The sequence below is a fragment of the Myxocyprinus asiaticus genome, chromosome 49 (genome assembly GCF_019703515.2).
Source record: "Myxocyprinus asiaticus isolate MX2 ecotype Aquarium Trade chromosome 49, UBuf_Myxa_2, whole genome shotgun sequence".
NCBI lineage: Eukaryota > Metazoa > Chordata > Actinopteri > Cypriniformes > Catostomidae > Myxocyprinus > Myxocyprinus asiaticus.
Genome location: NC_059392.1, coordinates 23,860,230 through 23,885,975, shown reverse-complemented (window position 1 = coordinate 23,885,975; position 25,746 = coordinate 23,860,230). Strand labels below are relative to the sequence as shown.

The following is a 25,746-nucleotide window of genomic DNA, read 5'->3' as shown; positions in this document are numbered from 1 at the left end:
TAATACTAGCATTAGCATAGCGTGGAGCTCCCTTGTCAGCTGTCATGACGGCTTTAGTCACTACTGGATAAGGCATTAGCGACATCACTTCCCTTCAGGCCAGAAAGCTGCTGTTCTCAAGCCTCTAAGAGTTCACCCACAGTGATTTAGCAGCTACTAATGCTGGGACATACCATATAGCTGTGTTCCCTCTGCTTTTAGGCAGTAGAGTGCTGTGATTTCCTTCATAGAGATTGTTCTCCACACTTGACTGCATGTTTTTTGCTTGCCACCAATTTATGAACAGCGAATGCAACACAGCTGTGTCAGTTGGGGTTAATTGACTTGATTATAGCTCATTCTACTCTCAACGTCAAATATACCCCTATTCTATAGAAGAGGACATTAGATAAAACCTCAGTGAGCCTATGGTATCATTGAAATAACAAAGGCCACATATACTGTATATAGCATATAGCATATTAATGACCTCAACGCTGACCTTAAAGCTAATATAATGTTTATAAATGACTTTGAAGCTGGTGTGTTAAAATTATTTCTCGTATCCCAGCTTAATATGAAAAGTCAACTGTAAGTAACCCATTTGCTGGTTGATTTTACCTTAAAGTGTAATAATGTAGCATGTGTTTGTTTGAGCATATGGACCAGCCTGACACAGCAGCATTGGCTTGACCAGTGGTGTGAGTTTGGGGCGGGACTATCTGTTTGCATGATCAATGGATGACTGAGAGTTTTGTGGGAGAATCTTTTTGACAATTGTTATTTTTGCAATTCTGTTTGGTAATGCTAGTGGCGCAGAAATTACACAGTTGAGCTTGTGACAGTTCAGCACATCCTGGACAAAACACCACCTCAAAAGTGGAAACTGGCTGTGTTTTAGGATGGGAGTAAGGCCTTTCCAATCTACTGCAATTCATATTCAGGTTTGGCTGCATTTTGGTATGGAACACCCACTTTCCATGGTCCAATCAATTCTCAATGGATAAAATCAGGTCTGCCCAAATTTTTATCACTACAATGCGGACACAAGCAATGATTCCACCTGTTTTGTCCGTGCTGCAGCTGTTGTTGTTTTTTCTTCGATATAATGGATTGCCCTCTTTTTGTCTTCTGTCTTTCACAGTTGTAATAATGAAAATGAGTGGTACCAGATTCACGAGAACATTATCCGCAAGTCCAGCACCAAATACACTGCCCCCAGTACGAACTACGGTAAGTACACTTTGATCATGGAAACACACATTTAGAGAAAAATTAAGAAAATGTTGTTTTACTTGAGAAGAACAGTCCTTGTTTAAAGTCTTTCCATCAGCTAGTTTTGCTGTTTGGCAGAAATCACAGTGTATTAATGTAAATTATTGAATATTACATAAAAAATGCTGCATGGAAAGTTATGGATAAAATGTCCAAAATGTGCTTCACAGGATGTGTAAAAATATTGGTCTTTCAGATATTTGGAGAGTTTTGAACCCATCTGGTAGGGACTATACATTCTTTTCATCAGTCCATAAGATTTATTCTAGAATATATATTTTTTATATATATATATATATATATATATATTTAAGTCCCTCATTTCATCTGTTGTTGATTGCTCAATTGGAAACATTTTAGTCTCAGATCACACACTGGTGAGTTTAGAGGTTTTGCCACATATGGAGAAAAATAAATCATATAGTTGGTGCTTTAATGTATCCCTGTTGCAAAATGCTGATTTCCAACAAATGTTAAAGGCTGAAATCAATGTCTATATGGAGACCAACTGGTCCTCGGTATCCTCTGTTGGCGTGGCTTGGGAGGCACTTAAGGCAGTTCTTAGGGGTCGGATCATACAGTATGCCTCATTCATCAAAAAATCCAAAACACGAGAACTTGTGGAGTTGGAAGGAAATATTAAAAGTGCAGAGGCAGAGCTGAAGTGCTGAATGTCATCTGATGGCCTCAGAGAATTGACCCGATTGGTTATTCAGGGTAAGACAGTCATACTTTGAGTCGGGGGACAAAGCAGGAAAACTTTTGGCTAGATATATAAAACAGAGAGAGTCTTTTTTTTTTACCATTCCCTCAGTGAAATCTGCTGGTGGTAAAATATTTACCTCAGCCATTGATATTAATAATGCTTTTAAAGAATTCTATCTTGATCTTTATATTTCCACATCTTCGTCTACTGATGAGGATATTAGAAATTTTGTGGTACCATTAAAACTCCCTAAACTGACGAATGAGCAAAAAAATCTCTTGATTCTGAGATAACCTTGGAGGAGCTTGACGAGGTAATTAAGGCCCTGCCTACAGTCAAGTCTCCGGGGCCAGATGGCTATGCCACTGAATTTTTTAGATCTTATGCTACAGAACTGGCTCCACTTTTGTTAGAAGTTTATATGAAATCATTAAAGAATGGAAAGCTTCCCCCAACCATGACACAAGCCCGGATCAGTCTGATTTTTAAAAAGTGATCCAAGCGTAAAAGTGTAAAAGTTACTGTCCAATTTCCCTAGCTAGATGTACAAATTTTGTCAAAGATTTTGGCTAACTGATTAAGTAAAATTATGTCATCTCTTATACATATAGATCAGGTGGGGTTTATTCGGGGCCGTAGCTCTTCTGATAACATCAGGCGTTTCATCAATATCATGTGGTCAGTAGCGAATGATCAGTCTCCGGTCGCTGCCATCTCACTTGACGCCGAAAAGGTGTTTGATATGGTAGAATTGGATAATCTTTTTAAGATTTTGGAAATGTATGGGTTCGGGAGTACATTTATTAGTTGGATTAAGTTACTTTATAGACACCCTGTAGCAGCGGTACAAACAAATGGATTAATTTCAGATTATTTTACTCTGAATAGGGGCACTCGGCAGGGCTGCCCTTTTTCCACATTATTGTTCTGTCTTGCCCTGGAACCATTAGCAGCCACGATAAGAAAGGAGGATGATTTTCCAGGGGTGGTTGCGGGAGGTGCATAAGCTTCTGCTTTACGCAGATGATATTTTATTATTTGTCTCTGAACCTACTAGATCTATGCCTTGCCTCCACAGAATTATTAATTCCTTTTCCAAGCTCTCAAGATACAAAGTCAATTGGTCTAAATCCGAAGATTTGGCTCTAACAGCATACTGCCCAGTAACTGCTTTTCAGCTGGGCACCTTCCAGTGGCCCAAACAGGGCATTAAGTATTTGGGTATTTTGTTCCCAGCAAATTTGTCTGATTTAGTTAGAGTTAATTTTGACCCTTTAATAAAAAGGTTTTCGAGCGATGTGGACAGGTGAGCTTCATTACATTTATCGATGATTGGGAAGGTTATATTATTAAAATGAACTGTATTCCGAAATTCAACTACCTGCTACAGTCACTCCCTATAGATGTCCCCCTCTCTTATTTCAAGCAATTTGATAGCATAGCGAAGTCCTTCATTTGGAATGGTAAATGTCCCAGACTACATTTTAATAAATTACATAGGCCGATTGACAAAGGTGGGCTAGGCCTACCCAAGATTTTGTTCTATTATTATGCATTCGGTCTCAGGCATTTGGCTCATTGGTCACTTCCACCTGAAAAAGCCCCCCCTGGATTTTTGTTGAACAGGAAGTCCTTGCCTCATTTCGCCATTACAAAGCCTTTATATCATGCAACTAACCGGAGAAGTTAAGTCACACCCCGTTATTTCACATTTGCACATGATTTGGACAAGAGTGGCCAGAGTATTTAATTCGGACATTTATTTAAATGTTGCCTCAAGCATATGGCTGAACCCCAAATTATGTATCAACAAGTCCCCTTTCTGTTGGTCAGAGTGGATTGTGAGGGGTTTACTACACTCGGCAACCTGTATGAGAGTTGAATGTTGAGATCTTTTGAGAATTTGGGTCATCATTTTGGGATTCCCAGATCTCAGTTTTATATGTATTTACAGCTGTGCCACATGCTCTGTACTGTTTTTGGGAGTAGCTCACACCCCCCTAAAGCTGCAGATGCTTTGGGAGAGGTGATTACTGCTTTTGGAAAAGGCATCAGTGTATTACTCCCTGTTAATTCAGAGACTGGGGGATGGAACTTCAACTTCTTTGAAGAGATTATGGGAGAAAGATTTAAACTTGGTTTTGGAGGAAGGAGTGTGGGCTAGGATTAAAAAAAAATGTCAAGTCTGTATCTAGAGATGCAAGGGTTTGCCTTATGCAGTTCAAGATTTTACATAGATTCTATTGGATCTAGACTGTATAGGCTTGGTCTTAAAGACACACCTATCTGCTGGCGATGCCAATCGGAGGATGGAGATACAACCCATATTTTTTGGGGGTGCGTTAATATCTAAGGGTTTTGGTTGAGAGTTCAGAATTTTGTATGTGATGTCTTGGGCACTCGGGTTTCGTTTTGCCCCAGATTCTGTATTTTGGGAGATGGGGCAGAAATCAATTTGGAGAATAAACATGTGGAGGATTGGGTCCAAACCTGTGTTATGGTCGCCGGACAGGTGATTTTGAGGGGGTGGAAGTCAGATGGAGCACCCCTGTTTCAGGAGTGGTGCTCGGAGATGGGGAGAGTGGCAGCTTTAGAGGAGCGGTCTTATAGAAGATTAGGGAATCTGGATTTGTTTGTAGGAAAATGGGGTGGATATTTAGTGTTCTTGGAGGGTTCTCGGGTGGAATAGTGGAGAGAGAGGGGTAATTGCAAGTGTGTGTGATTTTTATATATATACTATATATATATATATATATATATATATATATATATATATATATATATTTCTCTCTCTTTTTCCCTCTATTAGTTGTTTGGTTTTTGTTTTCCTTTATATGTGTTCATGTAAGACCACAGGGGTGATTTTTGGGGTTCGGGGTGGGGTTGGGGATGGGGAGGAGGAGGGGTGGTGGTGGGTTTTAATAGCTGATTTTGTGTATTTATGTTTTGTTTTTCTGTGTTTTAATTAAAAAAAAAAAAAAATGTTAATCATAAAAAAAAAATAACTTTGTCTTTTACAAACATGTCTCGAGTGCCTGCATTCTGTTCCATTCATTGCACTGCATCTATCTTATTTTAACACAAAAACGTGTTCTGTTTCCACACAATCCAACTCACTAGCATGGTGCTCAGCTTCCATAGGAATGAATTGAAAATGCTCGCTCAGCTTCACTCACAACATGCCAGTGGAAACGTTCGGTGAGGCTTCTGCCGACCGCTAGCAAACATTAAGTCCGTCAGAGTGCCTTTGTCTATGTGCTCTAAACTTCAAGTTAATTATTACATGTAATAAAAGAGCCACAGTGGCTTTCCCAGTGGCTACAACTTAAATTTCTGTTTTTCGCCAATTTCTCCGGAAGTAGCGATTTGGGATTGGATGGAAACGCTGCCTAATTCTCAAATAGTTTTTTATTTGCAATGCGATATTCTGATTTTTTGCATAAAATAAATTTGCAACTGTGGTTGAAACCCAGTGTTGCATAAAAAGCTTATACAGAACACGCGCTTGAGATGCATAATTTTTTTTTTTATTCAGTATGAAGACATGCGCATTAACTATGATAAAAACACTTTTACCAAATACATTTGCATCTGCCTGCTCTGTTTTTCAATTGTTTTTATATGTAGAAATGTGCTAATGACTGTAAAAATTACTGTTTTCAGTGGGGGGTTTACAGCATCTCGCACATGAGCTTCACGTTTTAAAGAAGCCATATCAAGTTAAAAAGAACTTGGTCTTTGTTTCTCGTCTTGTCTGCATTGTGTTCCATTTGTTGTGCTACATCTGGCTTTTTTAACACAAAAACATGAAGTTTGTCAAAGCATTTTGTTAAAATGTTACATTTATTAAAACAGTCACATTGGTTTCCCCAGTGGCTACAACTTTTATTTCCATTTCTATTTTGCAGCTGTTCCTATGGAGGGACAATTTTTTTCTCTTGAACACAAAGGATGGAAACGCTGCTTTATTCCCAAAGAGTTTTTGAGATATTTACATTTTTAGCAAAAAATAACTTGGAATTTGGATGGAAACCTAATGTAAGCATGGTAACATGCATCAATTTTTTGCTTTGAATAGACGTGGCTGACCTTGGCTATCATAAATGGAGGCAAAGTTGGAGGTAAAGCAGTAAGTGATTATGACCGAGGGAGGTTGATTTCGTCCAAGTTCAAGTTGCTGTAATAATGGTGTCTACACTTTTGAGGCCACCTCCATGGTGTTATTTTTGAGTGCACAATTGTGTGTTTGCATAAAAGTGTAAGAAAGGACTAGATGAGGGGCCTGGGTAGCTCAGCAAGTAAAGACACTGACTACCACACCTGGAGTTGCAAGTTCAAATCCAGGGCATGCTGAGTGACTCCAGTCAGGCTTCCAGTCAGGGTTAACCTCCTCGTGGTCGCTATAATGTGGTTCTCGCTCCCGGTGGGGCGTGTGGTGAGTTGTGCGTGGATGCCGCGGAGAATAGTGTGAGCCTCCACATGCACTACGTCTCCAAGGTAATGCACTCAACAAGCCACGTGATAATGAGATGCGCGGATTGACGTCTCAGACATGGAGGCAATTGAGATTTTGAGATTTGTGAGGTGTGTCACTATGCCACCATGAGGACTTAGAGCGCATTGGGAATTGGGCATTCCAAATTGGGGAGAAAAAAAAAAGGGCCAGATGAACTTTGCTATCTTACCAAAAATAAATTTTTACAAGAAGTACATAATCACATAAGTAGTGATAAACAGGCCAGGTAGCTAGGAATACCAGTATTATATAAAGCTTAGTCAACAAGAAATCAAAATAGACCCTATTTCCTTTCTAAATATACATTCTTGGTATTATTAGACTCTATTTATCTGTAATCCTTCATGAAAAATTTATTGACTTGGTGCCACAAACTCACATTCAGTTCTTGCTATAATCTGATACTGAACACCAGATTTCATGATCCAATCAATTCTTGATACAACCAAGCCTGACCTTGCATTATATTTCTTGTTGAATATCCAATTTCATACAAAAATATACCACACTGCAGAAGTAAAATAGATTTCAGAAGAAATTTCATGTTGACTTTAAGCCCCAAAATCCAGATAGAACACCAGGAGAATATGTCAAGAGTCCGAAATGACAAACCTAGTCTCACAGAATGAACATTACTGTAACTACAGTTTTGCAAACTGACTTTTACATGCCAAATTCTACGTTTCAGTTTCCTGATAAAAAATTAACACTAGAGGCGCTACAACAACATTGCGTTTCATTCGTCTTTCACACAAATTACGACTACAGTGGCTGATTATGACTTTTACACGTAATTTCGTTTTGCAAAAATGTTGCCACGGTCACATTCATGAGACCAGGCTGGAAATGACAATGAATCAGTAGATCACTAAAGTCAAGACCCCAAACATTAACCACATCAGCAAGCACAGCACAAAAAAATATTTTAAATATCATAGCAATTTCATAAAAAAAGTAAGTCTCCCGTGAGGAAGTGAATCTTGAAGAAGTGTATCTTGAGGAGTTTTTCAATAGTAATTGGTATGTCAGCTCTTCTAATTGAGCTGTTTATTCCTCTATTGAAGGGAGGCCTGAAAAAAATTCTACACCCAGATGAACAGAAACCTTTACGATGGGTAATTGGGGAGCTAGGCAATCAGAATGACTGATTGCAGCAAGCGGGCTGGTGTTACGATTTAATGAAGGATTGAAGGTAGCGGGGAGCCATGCCATTAGCGACATTGTAGACCCAAAACAATGTCTTGATTGAACTGAACTGTAGCAGTTACTGGCAGCAAACATAAAGACCTGAAGAAAATTGTAACATATGATACGTAATCTCTCTGATATCTCTCTCTCTTGAGGAAGCCAACATACTGTTATTCTACAAACTTGGGTTAGGGTTTTTTTCAGAATCCCTAAATCGAGACCAAAATTTCTAACTCATCCTAAAACATTCAAGCTACTTCCACAAAGCCTGATACAGTCCTTCAGACTGTTCTGACTTAGTGCTATATCTTTTCCAACTGATTAGACTTATGGTTTTCAGAAATGTTTTTAAAAATCCCATAGACTCTATCTATCTATCTATCTATCTATATATATATATAAATATATATATATATAAAATATCAGCAGAGCATGTACAAATCTAAACTAAATGAGCCCAAACAATCCTTACTGTTGAGCCCTGATAACGTAATCACAGTGGAAAATTACAGTTTTCATTATAATGAACTCTCATGTGTCTCACGTTTGACTCAAACTCTTCTCATTGTGCAGGTCTAATCATCTCCCTGCAACTGTTACGTGGTGAAATTGAGCAGGTGCGCAGGGAAAACCCCATGATATTTAACCGCGGCGTGGCCATCACGCGGAAACTGGGCTTCCCCGATGTGATCATGCCAGGTAAGTCCCTTGAAGGTCACTGTTGCATTTCAAGATTTGTTCTGGAATAAATTAGTTTTAGAGATATGCTAAGACTTCAAAGTGTACTTCCTCCAGTAATTGAGTACTTAAAGAAGACGGTAGCGCCTAGCAAGGGGACACAGTTGGTCTGGTTAGCAGTTGGCCCATGCTGGTAGATACAAAAGCATGAATACCCACTGACGGCCAGTCAAAAGTAAGGTATTCTGTTGAAATTGCAAGCAACATACATACAGGTGCATCTCAATAAATTAGAATGTCGTGGAAAAGTTCATTTATTTCAGTAATTCAACTCAAATTGTGAAACTCGTGTATTAAATAAATTCAATGCACACAGACTGAAGTAGTTTAAGTCTTTGGTTCTTTTAATTGTGATGATTTTGGCTCACATTTAACAAAAACCCACCAATTCACTATCTCAAAAAATTAGAATACATCATAAGACCAATAAAAAAAAACATTTTTAGTGAATTGTTGGCCTTCTGGAAAGTATGTTCATTTACTGTATATGTACTCAATACTTGGTAGGGGCTCCTTTTTGCTTTAATTACTGCCTCAATTCGGCATGGCATGGAGGTGATCAGTTTGTGGCACTGCTGAGGTGGTATGGAAGCCCAGGTTTCTTTGACAGTGGCCTTCAGCTCATCTGCATTTTTTGGTCTCTTGTTTCTCATTTTCCTCTTGACAATACCCCATAGATTCTCTATGGGGTTCAGGTCTGGTGAGTTTGCTGGCCAGTCAAGCACACCAACACCATGGTCATTTAACCAACTTTTGGTGCTTTTGGCAGTGTGGGCAGGTGCCAAATCCTGCTGGAAAATGAAATCAGCATCTTTAAAAAGCTGGTCAGCAGAAGGAAGCATGAAGTGCTCCAACATTTCTTGGTAAACGGGTGCAGTGACTTTGGTTTTCAAAAAACGCAATGGACCAACACCAGCAGATGACATTGCACCCCAAATCATCACAGACTGTGGAAACTTAACACTGGACTTCAAGCAACTTGGGCTATGAGCTTCTCCACCCTTCCTCCAGACTCTAGGACCTTGGTTTCCAAATGAAATACAAAACTTGCTCTCATCTGAAAAGAGGACTTTGGACCACTGGGCAACAGTCCAGTTCTTCTTCTCCTTAGCCCAGGTAAGATGCCTCTGATGTTGTCTGTGGTTCAGGAGTGGCTTAACAAGAGGAATACGACAACTGTAGCCAAATTCCTTGACACGTCTGTGTGTGGTGGCTCTTGATGCCTTGACCCCAGCCTCAGTCCATTCCTTGTGAAGTTCACCCAAATTCTTGAATCGATTTTGCTTGACAATCCTCATAAGGCTGCAGTTCTCTCGGTTGGTTGTGCATCTTTTTCTTCCACACTTTTTCCTTCCACTCAACTTTCTGTTAACATGCTTGGATACAGCACTCTGTGAACAGCCAGCTTCTTTGGCAATGAAAGTTTGTGGCTTACCCTCCTTGTGAAGGGTGTCAATGATTGTCCTCTGGACAACTGTCAGATCAGCAGTTTTCCCCATGATTGTGTAGCCTAGTGAACCAAACTGAGAGACCATTTTGAAGGCTCAGGAAACTTTTGCAGGTGTTTTGAGTTGATTAGCTGATTGGCATGTCACCATATTCTAATTTTTTGAGATGGTGAATTGGTGGGTTTTTGTTAAATGTGAGCCAAAATCATCACAATTAAAAGAATCAAAGACTTAAACTACTTCAGTCTGTGTGCATTGAATTTATTTAATACACGAGTTTCACAATTTGAGTTGAATTACTGAAATAAATGAACTTTTCCACGACATTCTAATTTATTGAGATGCACCTGTATATAATGGAGAAAGATGCTTTTTAGTGCTAAGTTAGAGCATCTACCAGGCAGACCAGCCACTATGACCCTAGATTTATGGCTTATGAGAAGCCCATGTAATCTTATTTCTGATTGGTGCTTTAACTTTATTTCCTTACAAGATCAAGCTTGGCAGGTAACTAATGCATGGTCCCAGCATTGAGATCCATTGCGTTAAAAAGTTGTTTGTCTGTCAAACAATATTAAGACTTGGACACAGCAATTTGAAGAAAGATTTAACCTTTAGCTATGTATAATGTAATGACACTGGAGGTGCCACATGCTTAGAAAACTGTCTGTTTGCATGACATTTTCCATAAGCCAGAGATGGTTTTGATCAACAAAACCTTTGGAGAATTATTTGTACATGTCTTGTGAGTGTCAAATGTGATATTACATTATTCATTTCTGTCATTTCTTTGGCTTTTTCTGTCCAATTATTTGCCATCCCGCATACCCCCATTTCCCCTCTCTGTTGGTGTCCAATAAGAGACAAGGACACATTATAGTAAGTGTATTCGAGTGTGTCTTGAGTTAAAAAACAGCTTGTGTTTTAATGCTTTAGGGGCCGTTTACACAGAATACATTTTTGTCTCCGTCCTTGTTGTTTTTTAAATTGTTTTCCTATGTAAACATTTTTCAGCGTATTGCGCAGGAGTGCCATGTTTTTTAGATGCCTTTTTAGACAGAACTTAAACTTTTAAAAATGCATCTCAAGAAACCTGCTCTATGTTTTATTTGTCTAGCTTTTTTTTTGCTCAAGAATGCGTTTTGTCTAAACGGCCCCCTAGAGTGACTGTCCAATTGTTACAGCAGCCTTGGTTCCGAAAGTATATTTTTCCATTAATTTCCCCCATTGGGATTTAAAACATTCTTCAATGTAGAGCTCTAAGCCAGGAACCAAACAAACCAGCTCCATGTTGAATTGAAACATTACCAAATTTGATTTGATACCAAAAATTATTATCGAAAATGTAAATATTAAATTCAATTATATAATTCAATATGCAATTATTATCCAATAATGAATAATGTTAAAACATTTTTTTACAAGAGTGAATGAGCTACTCATCCCATGATGCAGTGCGAATAATGTAATCAAATAAAAAATGACAGCATAATAAAATAAATTACATATAGAAATTGATTTAAGTGTAAAAACAGTATAAAGATTTTGATTTTATTGTAAAATATTCAGATATTACAAATAAGCTCTTTTGATATGATTTCCATTTCTATGGTAACAATGACCTCCCTGACCACTTTTACATGCACTTAAGAAAACGGTTTATTCCAGGGTTTTTGCAGAAATCTGCATTCTGAAACCAGAATGTAGAAGCGATTAAGATAAAGCGTTTTAACACACCTAGGTTTCTCCCGGATAAAGCTGCTTATGTTGGCCATGGAAACACATAAGCGTCGTTCTAACAGGTTTTTGGGGAGTGCACATGTGCGTGGAACAGACTAAATAACAAACGTCATAGGATGGAGCCCAACAACAAGTCAGCAAAACATTTTTGGGAATACAGTGGGAAAAGCACCTATAAAGTACACTACACTATAAAGTATACCCATTTATAAACACCACTGTAAAATATTGACGGTCCCTCACTTTTGCATATACTATGTGCTCATTCATTGAGGGAATCCCAGAGTTTTATGTCGGAGGGAAACCCCACTATTGAAGCGCAGTTCCGCTGCAGGTTGGGATAGAAACGTAAGGAAACAAACACAGCAACAACTCTAGAATATCTGGAAATAAAGCAAAACAATAGCGAATAAAATAGTGAAGTCTTCCTCGGATACCATTTTTGTTATTTACACAAGCGTCACAGGGAAATTGCGTTGCTGTGGAGAAAGCTGCTTACTGACTGAGCTGCATATATACAGGGGTAAAGAGTACGCAGCTTATACAGTGCATGTAAACTGGAATGCTGCTTTCTCATAATATGCTGCTTTCTCGAAATAACCCGCTTTCTAGTGTCCATGTAAACTTAGTCACTGATTGGTGGATTTCTCTTCAGCATTATGGGTAGGGTAGTTCTTCACAGAGTATTTGGTTATTAAACACAATTTTAATGTTTTAAGTTTTAATCCACAGATTAAGGATTTAACAGAAGCATGTATAGCATTACTTAACGGAAAGAGAAAGGTTTGTATTTGACTATTTGGAAAATGAATGTGGTTTTAACTTTTGGAACCCAAATGTTGCGCTCTATAAAAGCAGTTTGCAAGTATACTGAGTGTTCGCTAAAATCATAATCTAACCTGGAGTCAAATATTAACTTGAACGGAGTGCACTAACAATTATTATTTGATAGATTTATGGTCCTACTAACATCTGATTATTCATCCTTCTGAAATTTCTAATTAATTGACTGATCTTGTGATTCTTGTATTTTTAGCCAAGTTTATCAGCTCTTATCAGCCTGCAAAGCTTCTTATTTTTACTAGTCAACCAGTCATCCAGAAAAGCAGTAAACTATTATGGATGTCTGTTGTGTAATTCGCTTACAACGTGCTTTGTGAATGCAACTTTACTGCAGTTTGTGGACACAGAAGTTTTCATCTTGGTTCCTCTTGGTGTATTTGCCATAATGCAAGTGAATTGTGATCAAATGTGGTCGATAACATCAAACCTCATTGTGTCTAATAACCAATCATGCAACATAACATTTGATCATGAGATGCAATGAGAATAAATGAGGGTTGATGTTATCGACATAGACGTCATATTTGATTTAAGCATTTTATTAGATATTTTATTTTATTTGAGAGTGAATAACGACTTTCATCGCACAAAGTGATCGCATCGCTTCAGAAGACTTCCAAGCTTGACAAACTGTAGTCACTATCCACTTACATTATAGCAAATACAACCTTTTTTCAAAGTAGTGTAGTCCACAAATAGTAGACACAGGCCCAAAGCATCAACTAGACAGCAAACTACCTAGTCGACTATTCCGTACAATCCCGATTGCATATACATTACAAACCAATGACTTGTATTCCACGGAAGAAAGAAAGTTATTTGGGTTTGAAACAACATTGGTGTGCAAATAATAAAGTATTTTATTTTTTAGGTGAACTATCCCTTTAATATACATCACAAAACAAAATGTGAGCACATGCAAATACCTAAACCTCTAACCGTAGCATTGGCTTACCCTACTCTACACGCTTGCTACTGCTGTCAGGCTCTTTGTCCTATTACCAGCCGGGAATGCACTAGGACTGTTTCTTTTTTCAAGGAATTTTTGGCCACTTACTGAATATTTATATGAGAGCTTTATATGAATAAAGACCCAGATAGCACCAAAGCAGTGGAGAGCAGGGGTGTAAGACTGTTGCTGTAAACCTTTAAAGAATGCCTCTATACAGGAGCACAATCCAACGAAACACCAGGAACCAGCCTGCTGGTGCCAGATAACATTTTTATCTGGGTGAAACTGTAGGATACCAAATGTACAGGCTTTATTCAGAATTTCAAAGCTTGCTATTGGTTCCATTGACCGTTTATAAAATGGGCTATGACCATATTTGATTTCTTATCTAGATCCCCATACTAGTAGACACTAATGACTTAAAGGTGAGTAAATCATGAGAGAATTATCATTTTTGGGTGAACTAATCCTTTAAATCTTAAACGGCTAGACAGCCTGACATTCTCACCAACAATGATGAGGAAAACAGCTAAAACAACGTGCCATGCGCCAACAGTATGTGTCATGTGTTTTTTTTTTTAAATGCACATCACCACCCTTAATAAAGTTCTGTTCGAATGCTGTTAGATATTAGGAAACAAACCGGCCGCATTTGCCTTCAGATATTTTTATATTCTCTATGGAGTTGACTTAAATTATTAAGAGCCTAATTAAGTGTTCATTTTTGTTGTTTGATTGTTTTGTTTTTTTGTTTTTTTGTTTTTTTACTTATGCTACTTATTTCTTTGAGAAGATGAGTTTTTTTGAGGAAAGTTTATAATAATACAATAATATTAGTCAACAACAGACTGAAATGTGCCATAAAATGAAATTTAGCATTAAGGTTGAGAGATATTTTTTTTTTTTTTTTTTTTTGACAATGTTTGTCAAGTTCCAAATGAAAAGAAAATTATATAAGAGTAAGCAGTTTTCATTTATAAAGTACTATATTTTATTCACTGACTTGATTATTCAAAAATAAGCATTACAGTATGGTTATTTAATATATAAACCAATATTTATGATGTTTTAGAAAAATTATCTATATTGTGATGTATATACCTGTATCTTTGTTGTGATATAAAATTACTCATATTATGATATAAGATTTTGGTCATATTGCTCACCCCTACATTGAATTTATTGGGTGCAGAATGTAAAATGTAAGCAAAATAAGTCAAATAAAGTCAAATTTAGCAACAAAACATGCCTTGTTTTAATAGATTTACATAAATATGCATTATAAAATTATGCAGTTTTCTATTAATCATTTTTATACAAGTGTAACTTGTAATAAAAAAAAATGAAATATTAATGTAAATAATTAAGGAATGAAAATTCTGTCATCATTAACTCTCCCTCATGTCGTTTCAAACATATATTACTTTCTTTCTTCTGTAAAACATGTTTATTTATTTATATAATGGATTTCCATAGTTTAAAAGTCTGGTTCAAGGCTAAAACTCTCAAATCTACATGTATACTTAAATGCATTTGAAAAGTACCAAAGGTAAATTATGAAAAAGCCTGATCAAAATTTTCCAATTAACATTTAATTAACATTCCATAAAAAAAAATAAAAAAAATGGAAATCTGTTTGTTAAAATAAATCAACCTCTGGGACATGAAAGTGCCCGTAGTTGAAGAAACTCAGACATAACATATTGTGACCAATCTCTTGTATGCTATATTCTAAGTCTTCTGAAGCCATACGATAGATTTGTATGAGGGAAAGATTGAAATGTAAGTCATTATTTGCTGAAAACCTCCTCTCTGTCGTAACTCTCAAATCTCATTTGTTTTTCCACCTGTTTAAACGATTTGTGTTTCATCTGTTTTAAAGTCTTTAAAAAGTCTTAGATGCTACGTTTTGTTCCTTGCCTCTCAAAACAATCAGTCTCAGTTTGTGACCAAATATTATGTTTCCATTCTATTTGAGCTCTGCAATATATTTGTAGTTGCATTGCAACATATAGTGAAAAGGTCCCTGTTTTCTTATTATCATTCTCCTTGACTATTCAAAGAATATCTGCTGTCTCATTAACAGAGCAAATTTAAGATTTGCTTTACAGCTTAAGCCAAAATATACATCACCAGACTCAACTGTATGCATATTCAGCTCCAGGGTGGGCATTAGCAGGAGAGATCGTTTCTTACAGTGCTCCGAAAAAGCAAGCATTCTCAATTTTCCTTTATTGCGTCAGCCGTAATTGGAAGAAATCAAATTAAGCCCCAACTTCTTTCAATAACAGCTAAAACTTTTTTCCCTTGGGCAGACTGTTAAGAGCTAAGTACTATTCCAGAGAGAGAGAGAGATGGTATTTATTCAGACTATAGTGACCAGGATGCAGCCACTGCTTTGCAGGGAAAATGTGGGCCACTGTGTCATTGGATTGAAAAGGGTTGATAATGGAAGGGTTGTCTGAAAACCAGGGTCAATGGTGTGACGGTGAAATAGGCACGTTTAGCTCTTTTAAAATGTTGACAGTATTTCTTCCAGCCAATGTGAGCATATTTGCTCCTACAGAGTTCAGCTGGACAAATGATTTGACATTTACGTGGCGATAGCTTTTATTACCATCTGTAGAAGGGTTTAAAAAGTGAAGCTAAATTTAGTGTGCTGGGTCAATCTAAGACTAGATGTTCTCCAAAGCTTGAAAAAGAACATTTAGGAACATGGACTGTAGGCCAGTGATATCATGGCATGTTCTTTCTTTTACAATTCCTTCACTAAAGGAGAGTCTAAACATTAGCAATTAGCAGATATAATGAGCCTGGCAATGTGGTTTGCAGAGAGTTTGTGTGGATCAAGTGCAATTTAACACTACAGATGCTGAAAAGAAACTCTTCCCTGTCTAAAGAAACACATTTTTACTTACAATTGCTAAACTTCATTGTTTTTGTTGATGTTTAGGTGATATCCGTAATGATCTCTACCTCATGCTTGAGAAAGGAGACTTTGAGAGAGGAGGCAAGAGTGTTCAAAAGAACATTGAGGTCACCATGTATCTGCTCTACGCTGATGGCGAGATCCTCAAAGTACGTCAAACTACTTCAAAAATAAATATAAAAAGCCATTTTCCATGAACACGGTTTGCTTATGCAATGACTTATGTTCAATGATATGAAAATAAAACAAACAATAACTGCTATTAACTTCTAAAGCCTATAAGTGGAAAGTACCAAAAAGTTATAAGAAAAACACTATTTGTAGCTGTAACTTACGGTATGTGGTTAATCATTTAGTCCAGCCTAAACTAGTTAAAATGAGAAAACTAAATGAGTTTGTGATTTTCTGATGTATTTTAAATAAGACCATCATTAATTTGCATGTGTCACAAACATTGACATATTCAATAAAGGCACATAAAAGAACATTTTAAAGAGTGGTTTCCATTTCTTCTATGTTTTATCAGGAATGCATTAGTCTGGGCTCAGGAGAGCACAACATCAGCGAGTATCGCTCTTTCGTGCTCTATCACAACAACAGTCCTCGCTGGAGTGAGGTCATCAAACTCCCAATCCCCATCGACCGATTCCGGGGGTCCCATCTGCGCTTTGAATTCAGACACTGTTCAAGTGAGCTCCCATCCTCTACAATAAAGTACTGTGGAACAGTGATGTTTTTTAAGATAGTAATAGCATGGTACTTTGGTAAACAGTGGGGTCCAAATGTCTGATAAGTGCTATAATGTGTTTGAATGAATTTATAGTGCTGGTGATTTAAATATCATGGCAAATTTGGAGAATATTCCCATTTTTGTGTGTCCACAGCAAAGGACAAAGGAGAAAAGAAGCTTTTTGGCTTCGCGTTCACTCCGCTCATGAGAGAAGATGGCACCACACTGTCAGACGAGAGCCATGAGCTTTACGTCTACAAGGTAAAGATAGCTACAGGAACTAAATGATAAAAATGAGTCTGTATGGAAATCTGTAAAGAATTCACATTTTCGTTTTTAAAAATATAATTAAATATTGAACAAATAAACAATTAAATAATCCATTTTTAAAAGTAACTTTTAAATTGCATTAATTAAAAGCATTTGCATCTTTATCCATTTGCCAACCAAATGTCATTGGATCAATAGCTATCAGACAAGTCAAAATCCCACAGAATTGTGCTATTCATCACAAAATACTGTATAAAGTATAACACATACTATAGGTGTACAAACGAAACGCAGTGTTAAAAGTGAATGGATCTTATTGTTCAGTACATTATCGGAATGGCATGTTCACATGCTGCTTAAAATGTAAAACTCTCTTCTGTATGTTTCTATGATCAGTGTGATGAGAACACAACCTTCAGTAACCATGGGCTGTACCTGGGACTGCCCTGCTGTAAAGACGACTTCAGCGGCTGCCCAAACCTCCCGTCAAGCCTCATATTCCAGCGCAGCACTAAGGAAAACCTCTGGATTTCCACTCAGCTCTCTTCCACCAAATTAACACAGAATGGTAGCTTATTAACACTTTATAACATGTTATTACACATCTAAAGCAATCTTAGCACAATATTCAGTTTTCCTAGCAAATATCATTTGCTATTTTTAATTCAGAGTTTTAACACTCTCTTCTTGTGTTTTTAAGTCGATCTACTAGCTTTGTTAAAGTGGAAAGCACATCCGGACAGCGTAATGGACATTTTGGGTCGATTACGGCACGTCTGCGGGGAGGAAATAGTCAAAGTGAGAGCTCTGTGCTATTTAATGTTATTTTTTTAAAGACCCCATGAAATAACATTTTGAATTTTGTGGCTTTTAGTTCAGATTTATTAGCTTTGGTGCTATGCAAAGTGGCAAGAAAAGTATGTGAACCCTTTGGGATTACTTGCATTTATGTATAATTTTGTCTGAAAATCTGGTTTGATTTTAATGTAAGTTACAACAATTAACAAAGAAAATCTGTTTTAACAAATTATTGTACTGGTCTTGTACATATTAAATACATCATTCAAACATTCACAGTGTAGGTTGGAAAAAAGTATGTGAACCCATAGGCTTATGATGTCAACAAAAGCTTTAGTTGGAGTTGGCAAACCTGGCATCCAATTAATGAAAAAAGATTAGAGGTGTTGGTTAGAGCTACTTTGACTTATAAAAAGCACTCAAACATTTTGAGTTTGCTATTCACAAGAAGCATCTGCTGATGTGGACCATGCCTCGCAAAAAATTTATTTCAGAATACCTAAGATCAAGAATTGTTGCTTTGCATAAAGCCGGAAAGGGTTATTAAATTATCTTGAAGAGCTTAGATATGCATCTGTCCACAGTTAGACAAATTGTCTATAAATGGAGATGATTTAGTACTGTGGTTACTCTCCCTGAAGTGGCTCAAAGGGCACACTGCAGAATGCTGAGTGAGGTAATAAAACAAACCTAGAGTGACAGCTAAAGACTTGAAGGTATCATTGGAACTGGTTTATCTTTGGGAAAAAAATGTATTCCCAAGTTTATCAAAATATCTTAGAGGATAATGTCAGGGTGGCTGTGTGCCAGCTGAAGCTCAGTAGAAGTTAAATCCACTATAATATGGCTTCAAATTGAGAAAATCCACCTTTCCGAGTGGTCCAGTCTAGAGGTCTGCACAGGCCTTAAAATGAACCCTGAACACGACCCGTACCCGGCCCGAATGATATCATCAGATTTTAAGCCCCGACCCAACCCAAACCTGAAATTGCTTACTATCTAATTTCATCTCCTAGCAAGTACTGTTGCAATAGGCTGTATTTTATGTAAGCATATAGGTAACATTTGTAACAGTACTGAAACAGTAAACTTACACATTTTTAAAAAGGCACAGCAGCCCCATAGTACACTAGAGCAGAAGGGAAAAAAGCATTGACTTACCGTTTATTTGCTGAAACTTTGCAGAGCTATCTGGAATAATATGAAACCCTGCAACAGTCCACTCAATGCAGCCTGAACATGTTTAGAATGTTGAATCTTTGTGACAACTGCGCTAAAAACAATCTAGATGCAGCGCAAAGAATGAAACAGAGTGCAGGTGTCTCAACATGCATTTTTGAAAATTTGACGTTCTTTTTAACTTGACATGGTGTTTAAAATGTGCTGGTCCTGCGCGAGATGCTGAAGAAAAAGTGAGATGCAGTGCAAATGTCAAAGACATTCATCCAGCATGTGTTTACAGATGCACACAAAAACACATTCGGTGTGAACGGCCCTTAATTCGTCCGTTCACGCGTGTCTGTGAGTGAGAGCGTGTGGTTGAAACAAGTTCGGTAGGGCTGTTTATTTTTGCATTCATACAAACCCGACCCGAACCTGAAGTCCTATTTGAAAAACTGACCCGAACCCAGCCCGAAACCTGTCGGGTTCTCGGGTCCCGTCGGGCTTGGGTCGGGTTGCAGACTTCTAGTCCAGTCAGAGCCCAGACCTTAACCCAGTAGAGGTGCTGTAGAATGACTTCAGGAGAGCTGTTCATACCAGATATCCTAAAAATGTGGCTGAGCTGAAGCAGTTCTGTAAGGAAGAATGGTCCAGAATTCTTTCTGAACATTGTCCAGGTCTAATCCACAGCTACCGGAAATGCCTGGTTGAGGTTATTGCTGCCAATGGAGAATCGACCAGTTATTAAATCCAAGGGTTCACTTATTTTTCCACAGCACTGTGAATGCTTAATGGGATGTGTTCAATAAATACATTAAAGATCATCATTTTTTGTCTGTTATTAGGTTATGCGCATTGTGTATGACTATACTTTTGACTCTAAATGAGGATGATACCTAATTTTATGACCAATTAATGCAGAAAACCAGCTAATTCACATACTTTTTCTTACCACTGTATATGCTAGTATACTCTTAAACAATGTTTGGTGTAATATGATTACAAAATTTGGTGCTGTAATCTCATTACTTGAAGTTAAAAAATAAGTAGTGTAACACATTGTTTTTAGATTACAGTTACTGGCTTTCAATTAAAGTACAGCAATTATTTTAGGTACATTACCTGGGTTACACATACTGTATTTCTAAATATTATTTATGTGTAATACATTTCAAATTTAGAATTAAGTTCATATGAACATCTGCTCATGTTTTGTGTTTCTGTGACAGCTGAAGGGCATGTGACAATGGACATGGAGGAAATGTAGACATTATGTCCCTCCCCCTAATACAACCACTGTGCTTTTCTAGCGATTTCTTGGGGTCTAAAAGTTCTGCTTATTCTAATTGACATGCATATTTTTTATATTTCTGTTCCAGTTTCTTCAAGACATCCTTGATACACTGTTTTCCATTCTGGATGACAACACGGACAAATACGGACCGCTGGTGTTTCAGTCACTGGTTGGAAATATTATTAATATATGACTCGATAGCTTACCTAATGTTATTAATTCATATCTGCAATAACATATCCATTTTCCATTCATCACCAGAGCTTAGACTCCTATTTACTGTACAAGAAAGTGTTTGTGTGTATGCATGCCTTTAAATGTGCACAATCCATCTCTTTCAGCAGTTTCAATGCTGTGTGTGTGTGTGTGTGTGTGTGTGTGTGTGTGTGTGTGTGTGTGTGTGTGTGTGTGTGTGTGTGTGAGTCTGTTTTGAAAAATTGAAGTTCTCAGCTGGCATGGATCCATGCATTATTAGGCATTCACAGCTGCCTAAAGGTGGCATCTCCAGGGAGTGTTTAGCTTCTTGTACTTCTGTAAAATGATTCAAGCCATTCTAGCCTCTCTTGGCCTGAATACATCTGTCATGTTTCTTTGAGGAGCTCAGTGCACCTACATGGGCTGTATTCTTCTTGTATTGTTCTTCATTTTGTCACATGTCCTTTGGAATTCATCATTTTTGGTTAATTTAAATGACCATACTCTGGCAAAAGAAGCTGTAAAGGCATATTTCAAACTGACAATCAGTGTTTCTCAGATCACCGTAGGCATCCATTGCATCCTTTCTCCACTGATGCATAGTGATCCTTTCACCCTAAATCAGACTTTTGGATCTGATCTGTGACCTCCTGACCTCTGCTGTCCATCTCTGTCCAGGTGTTTATCATCAATCTACTCCGGGACAGTAAATTTTATCACTTCCGGCCTGTGATGGACACTTACATCCAGAAGCATTTCGCTGGAGCTCTGGCTTACAAGTGAGTCCTTCGCTTTTTGAAGAATGTTTTTGTTTAGGAATATTTCACGACAAGTGGATTGGATCTTGGTCAAGAATAAGTGTAAATGGAGATAGATTTCATATTTTTAATGAATTTAGAATATGAACCAATTAACTCCTCTGGTATAATCTAACTAGATATTCCATTTTAAATACAGGGAGCTCATTCGCTGTCTTAAGTGGTTTATGGACCGATCAGCAGAAGTCGTACGACAGGATCACATTCAGGAAGCCATGAGGGTAAGATCTCTGTGGTGTCCCTATGTACACTGTACCGATGCGAGTCCTCTTAAAGGAATTGGTCACCCAAAAATCTAAGTTCTGTCATTATTTAAGAATCCTCATCCATTTCTTTTTATATGATGAAAGTTCATAGTGTCCATGTCTGCTGAGCTCCAAAAAGAACAAAATAGCATCAGAAAAGCACCATTAAAGCAGTCAATATGACTTGTGCACTATATCCCAAGTCTTCAAAAGCCATACGATAGTATTGCATGATGGAAAGACCAACATTTAAGTCAATATTCACTCATTATTTCCTGATGCACGCTGATCTTTCCATCATATTTTGAACGTTTGAAAGATATTTTAGAATATCATTGTTTATAAACTTCAAATTACAAAGCTAACTCTAAATGTTCCCCCAGGCTCTGGAGTACCTGTTTAAGTTCATCGTCCAGTCGCGGATCCTCTACTCGCGAGCCACATGTGGGATGGAGGAAGACCAGTTTCGTGCCAGTATCCAGGAGCTTTTCCAGTCCATCCGCTTTGTGCTCAGCCTCGACAGCCGCAGCTCTGAAACGCTAATTTTCACACAGGTCAGATGCAAACCCAAGATGCATTCAGAGATGTATAAGTACCTTGTTGCAAAGAGAATGTGAATTTTGTCAAATTTTGTCAGTTAGAAGGAGACAATGCGTACAGGAACAGGCTGCAAGTCCTGACAGGACAATATATACTATACAGTGCAGAAGATACTTTTAAAATCTATGAAAAATTATGTAAGACAATATTGCAAACAAAACAACAACAAAAAACAGCGTGCTGTAGTCCAGTATAGCATTTATACAGTTACTAACTGCATTTATCACAGGACAAATAAAAACTAAAGATTTGGAAGGCCATGATTTTAGAGACAGATGATAAAGACTGTATCTTTTAGTACATTTGTATTAAGCATTTTTATTAAATATTACTTATTTTACCTGAGAAGCAAACTTGCTTCAAAATAGTGTGCTCTGATGTATTAGAAAATAAAAGGTTTAGTTGTATTGAATTACTGATGTTTGAAGCCATGCTTGTTGACCCAGGATCAAAGTTGTTTCCTTCAGGCCCATGTTTGTTTAGTCTTCTATCAGATTGACATGTCTATCAAGATCTGCCCTCAAGAAGTTGTATGTCTAAATTGTTTAGACAGCCTCATCTCAAGGAGATCCTGTTCAATCATTTCTCATGCAGAATGAGAATCAGACAAAACTAAAAAAAAAAAAAAAATCCCACAGGCTTCAAGAGTATCTTTGAGAAAAATGTCTTGCTCATTGGAGCAGATGTAAATTGTTCACATAGTGCTGAATCTGAAGAACACAAGCCAAGCACTTGAGAAGAAAATTGAAAGATACAAACAAGAGTTTCTCCAACCAAGTTTTTGAGATTAGTAACTAGATTTTTCTTAAGGAACTGTTAGGGCTTTGCCGAACAAATCTCACCACTACTTGGGTTTTGTGGGTGGTTGCCAGGGCATTGCAATTGAGTGTTATTAGCACATTTTGTGACTGCTAAGGTGCTCTAGGTCTGGCAAACACAACTATTAAGAACGGATGAGAGGTTACAGATATACAGACTACCTCTAACTTTCCGCTTCCACATGAAGCTTTCTGAAATTACATCAGGAGTACTGTGGGAACATAAACCGTTATAATAAACTGAATTGAGTTGTGATTCATAGAGCAACTTTACCTCTTCAGATATTGCCATAGAAAGCATATGTCCATATGCAACTTCAGTGAGAAAAGGATTTACATTCGATAAACTGTTTTGGCTGACTATTCTGATTTTATCAGTCATTTAAGAGTAAAAGATCCCAATCATGTTACACAGCCATGTATTGTTCAATGTGGACAGACAGATTGCTTGTTGTTGGAATCTTATCGTGTCTGGTTAGGACACAGTGTCAGGGTGAGGGGTTTGTTCAAAACACTAATAACATGCAGGAAACATTTATGTTCCTAATGACATTATGGACTGTACTGTACAGTATATTGTATTTCTTCCACTTGACTTCTACTGTCACCTCCATATTTTATTGTTCTTGTCTCCAGCAACACATTTAATTCTGGCCCAACTAGGAAATCGTGGAATAAATAACATGTGGCTGTACTTTGATTAGTCAGAGTGATTGATCATTGACTAGACCTGTATGTTCTTCCAAGGACAGCACTGCTGCTTTTATGAAGCCTAGTCTTTTATATTTTTGTTGACTTGATTTTGCTCTTGAATTGCCCATATTGTACCTTTGTGGACTCCTCCCATCCTCGCCCTGGCTCTTGACCCAATCCTGCCCCACCTCACTGTACCCCCTCCCCAGGGTCCCCAGCCTCCTACAGGACAAGCCAGTACCAACCAGGGCAGCTGCTTGCAGCCGTTGAGCTGTAATGCCCCACGGCCCTCTCCACTGTCTGTAAGTAGAAGCAGCTTGCTGAATTGCCCCACAGAAATGGAACAGAGACTCCCTCACAACCCAACCCAACTCCAATGTCCAAAGCATCTACTGCCACATACAACCACCCAATACCTTTTGTGAACACAAGACATTTATTAGAACCAACAATCCAAACAAACTGACCAACACCAACAAATGCTTCTTACCTTTCCCCAAAGCAATGTATCTTCTGTTTGGTTTCTTGAGGTGTTTCTCATTTTTGATTGCTGTGTTTGACACCAAATCTTCTATTGCACAAACATGAAATCCTGAGTGCTTCAAAACTCTCACAACCTTGTTTGATCACCCCCACCATCACCTTTTCTCTTTATTGGTACTGAACCTGGGACCCTATATCAAGTTGCTTGTAATGGATCTTACGTTTGGACTGTTGAGCTAAGGGGGTAAGGAAAGTCCTCAGAAGCAAGAGATGTATATATTTGATGGATATATTCCTTTATAGGAATATCCAAAATGTCACTTTATGTGACTTTTGAATTATTTTTTGGATGTAACCTTGACACAGTCGATTCTTATATAACGCCATGGTTAATTTAGCCTCTTCTCCTCAAAAACTCAACTTGACTGACTTTATTTAAGATCTAATCTACTAATCTGACATCAGTAACCATGAGGCATTGGCAAACCCTCACTATAACATCATCTCTTGCTTTGTTTATGATCTCCATCCCTTCTTTGGCCAGCAGTCCCCTTCTAATCTTAAACTGTCCAAACTGGAACGCTGATATTCTTCAGCAACAAATAAAAAGTCTACATCTTTATTTCTCTCATGTCTTTCCATCTCCTCTCCAGGCTGCCCTGCTCAACTCTTTTCCTGCCATTTTTGACGAGCTCCTACAGATGTTCACAGTGCAGGAAGTGGCAGAATTTGTAAGGGGAACTCTGGGGAGTATGCCCAGCACAGTCCACATTGGTCAGTCCATGGACGTGGTAAAGCTGCAGTCCATTGCTCGAACAGTGGATAGCAGGCTTTTCTCCTTCCCAGGTATGATTTTATCACATCATTTACTCACGTTCATAATCTTCTGAATGTTACGATTGTACAGTAACAATTTCACAGTTATGATTACACAGTAACGATTACAGTTACGATTTTACAATTACGATTACACAGTAATGATTTCACAGTTATGACTGTACAGTAATGATCTCACAGTTAAGATTACACAGTAATAATTACACAGTAACGATTTCACAGTTGCGATTACACAGTAATGATTGCACAGTAACAATTTTACAGTTAAGATTACATAGTAATGATTACACAGTAACAATTACACAATTACGATTACACAGTAATGATTACACAATTACGATTACACAGTTACGATTTTACAATTATGATTGCATAGTAATGATTACACAGGAACGATAACACAGAAACTGTTACATAGTAACCATTTCACAGTAACAATTTCACAGTTATGATTTCACAGTAACAACAATTACCAGTTACGATTACGCAG

At 37.7% G+C, this 25,746-nt stretch overlaps 1 protein-coding gene across 9 annotated transcripts in view; it reads left to right on the top strand.

Moving 5' to 3' along the window:
* LOC127438187 (dedicator of cytokinesis protein 3-like) overlaps positions 1 to 25,746 on the top strand; it is a 278,795-nt gene that overhangs the window by 223,599 nt on the left and 29,450 nt on the right. For all 9 annotated transcript variants that reach the window (XR_007896670.1, XR_007896671.1, XM_051693558.1 and 6 more), the window contains 12 exons: positions 1,124 to 1,212; positions 8,238 to 8,363; positions 16,339 to 16,463; positions 16,841 to 17,003; positions 17,199 to 17,305; positions 17,711 to 17,882; positions 18,015 to 18,112; positions 20,653 to 20,736; positions 21,441 to 21,541; positions 21,720 to 21,801; positions 22,209 to 22,379; positions 25,073 to 25,265. Coding sequence is in view for 7 of the 9 variants with exons in the window: in XM_051693558.1 (XP_051549518.1) it covers positions 1,124 to 1,212; positions 8,238 to 8,363; positions 16,339 to 16,463; positions 16,841 to 17,003; positions 17,199 to 17,305; positions 17,711 to 17,882; positions 18,015 to 18,112; positions 20,653 to 20,736; positions 21,441 to 21,541; positions 21,720 to 21,801; positions 22,209 to 22,379; positions 25,073 to 25,265 (1,511 nt within the window). In the remaining 2 variants the exon portion in view is untranslated. The remainder of the gene's footprint in view (positions 1 to 1,123; positions 1,213 to 8,237; positions 8,364 to 16,338; positions 16,464 to 16,840; positions 17,004 to 17,198; positions 17,306 to 17,710; positions 17,883 to 18,014; positions 18,113 to 20,652; positions 20,737 to 21,440; positions 21,542 to 21,719; positions 21,802 to 22,208; positions 22,380 to 25,072; positions 25,266 to 25,746) is intronic.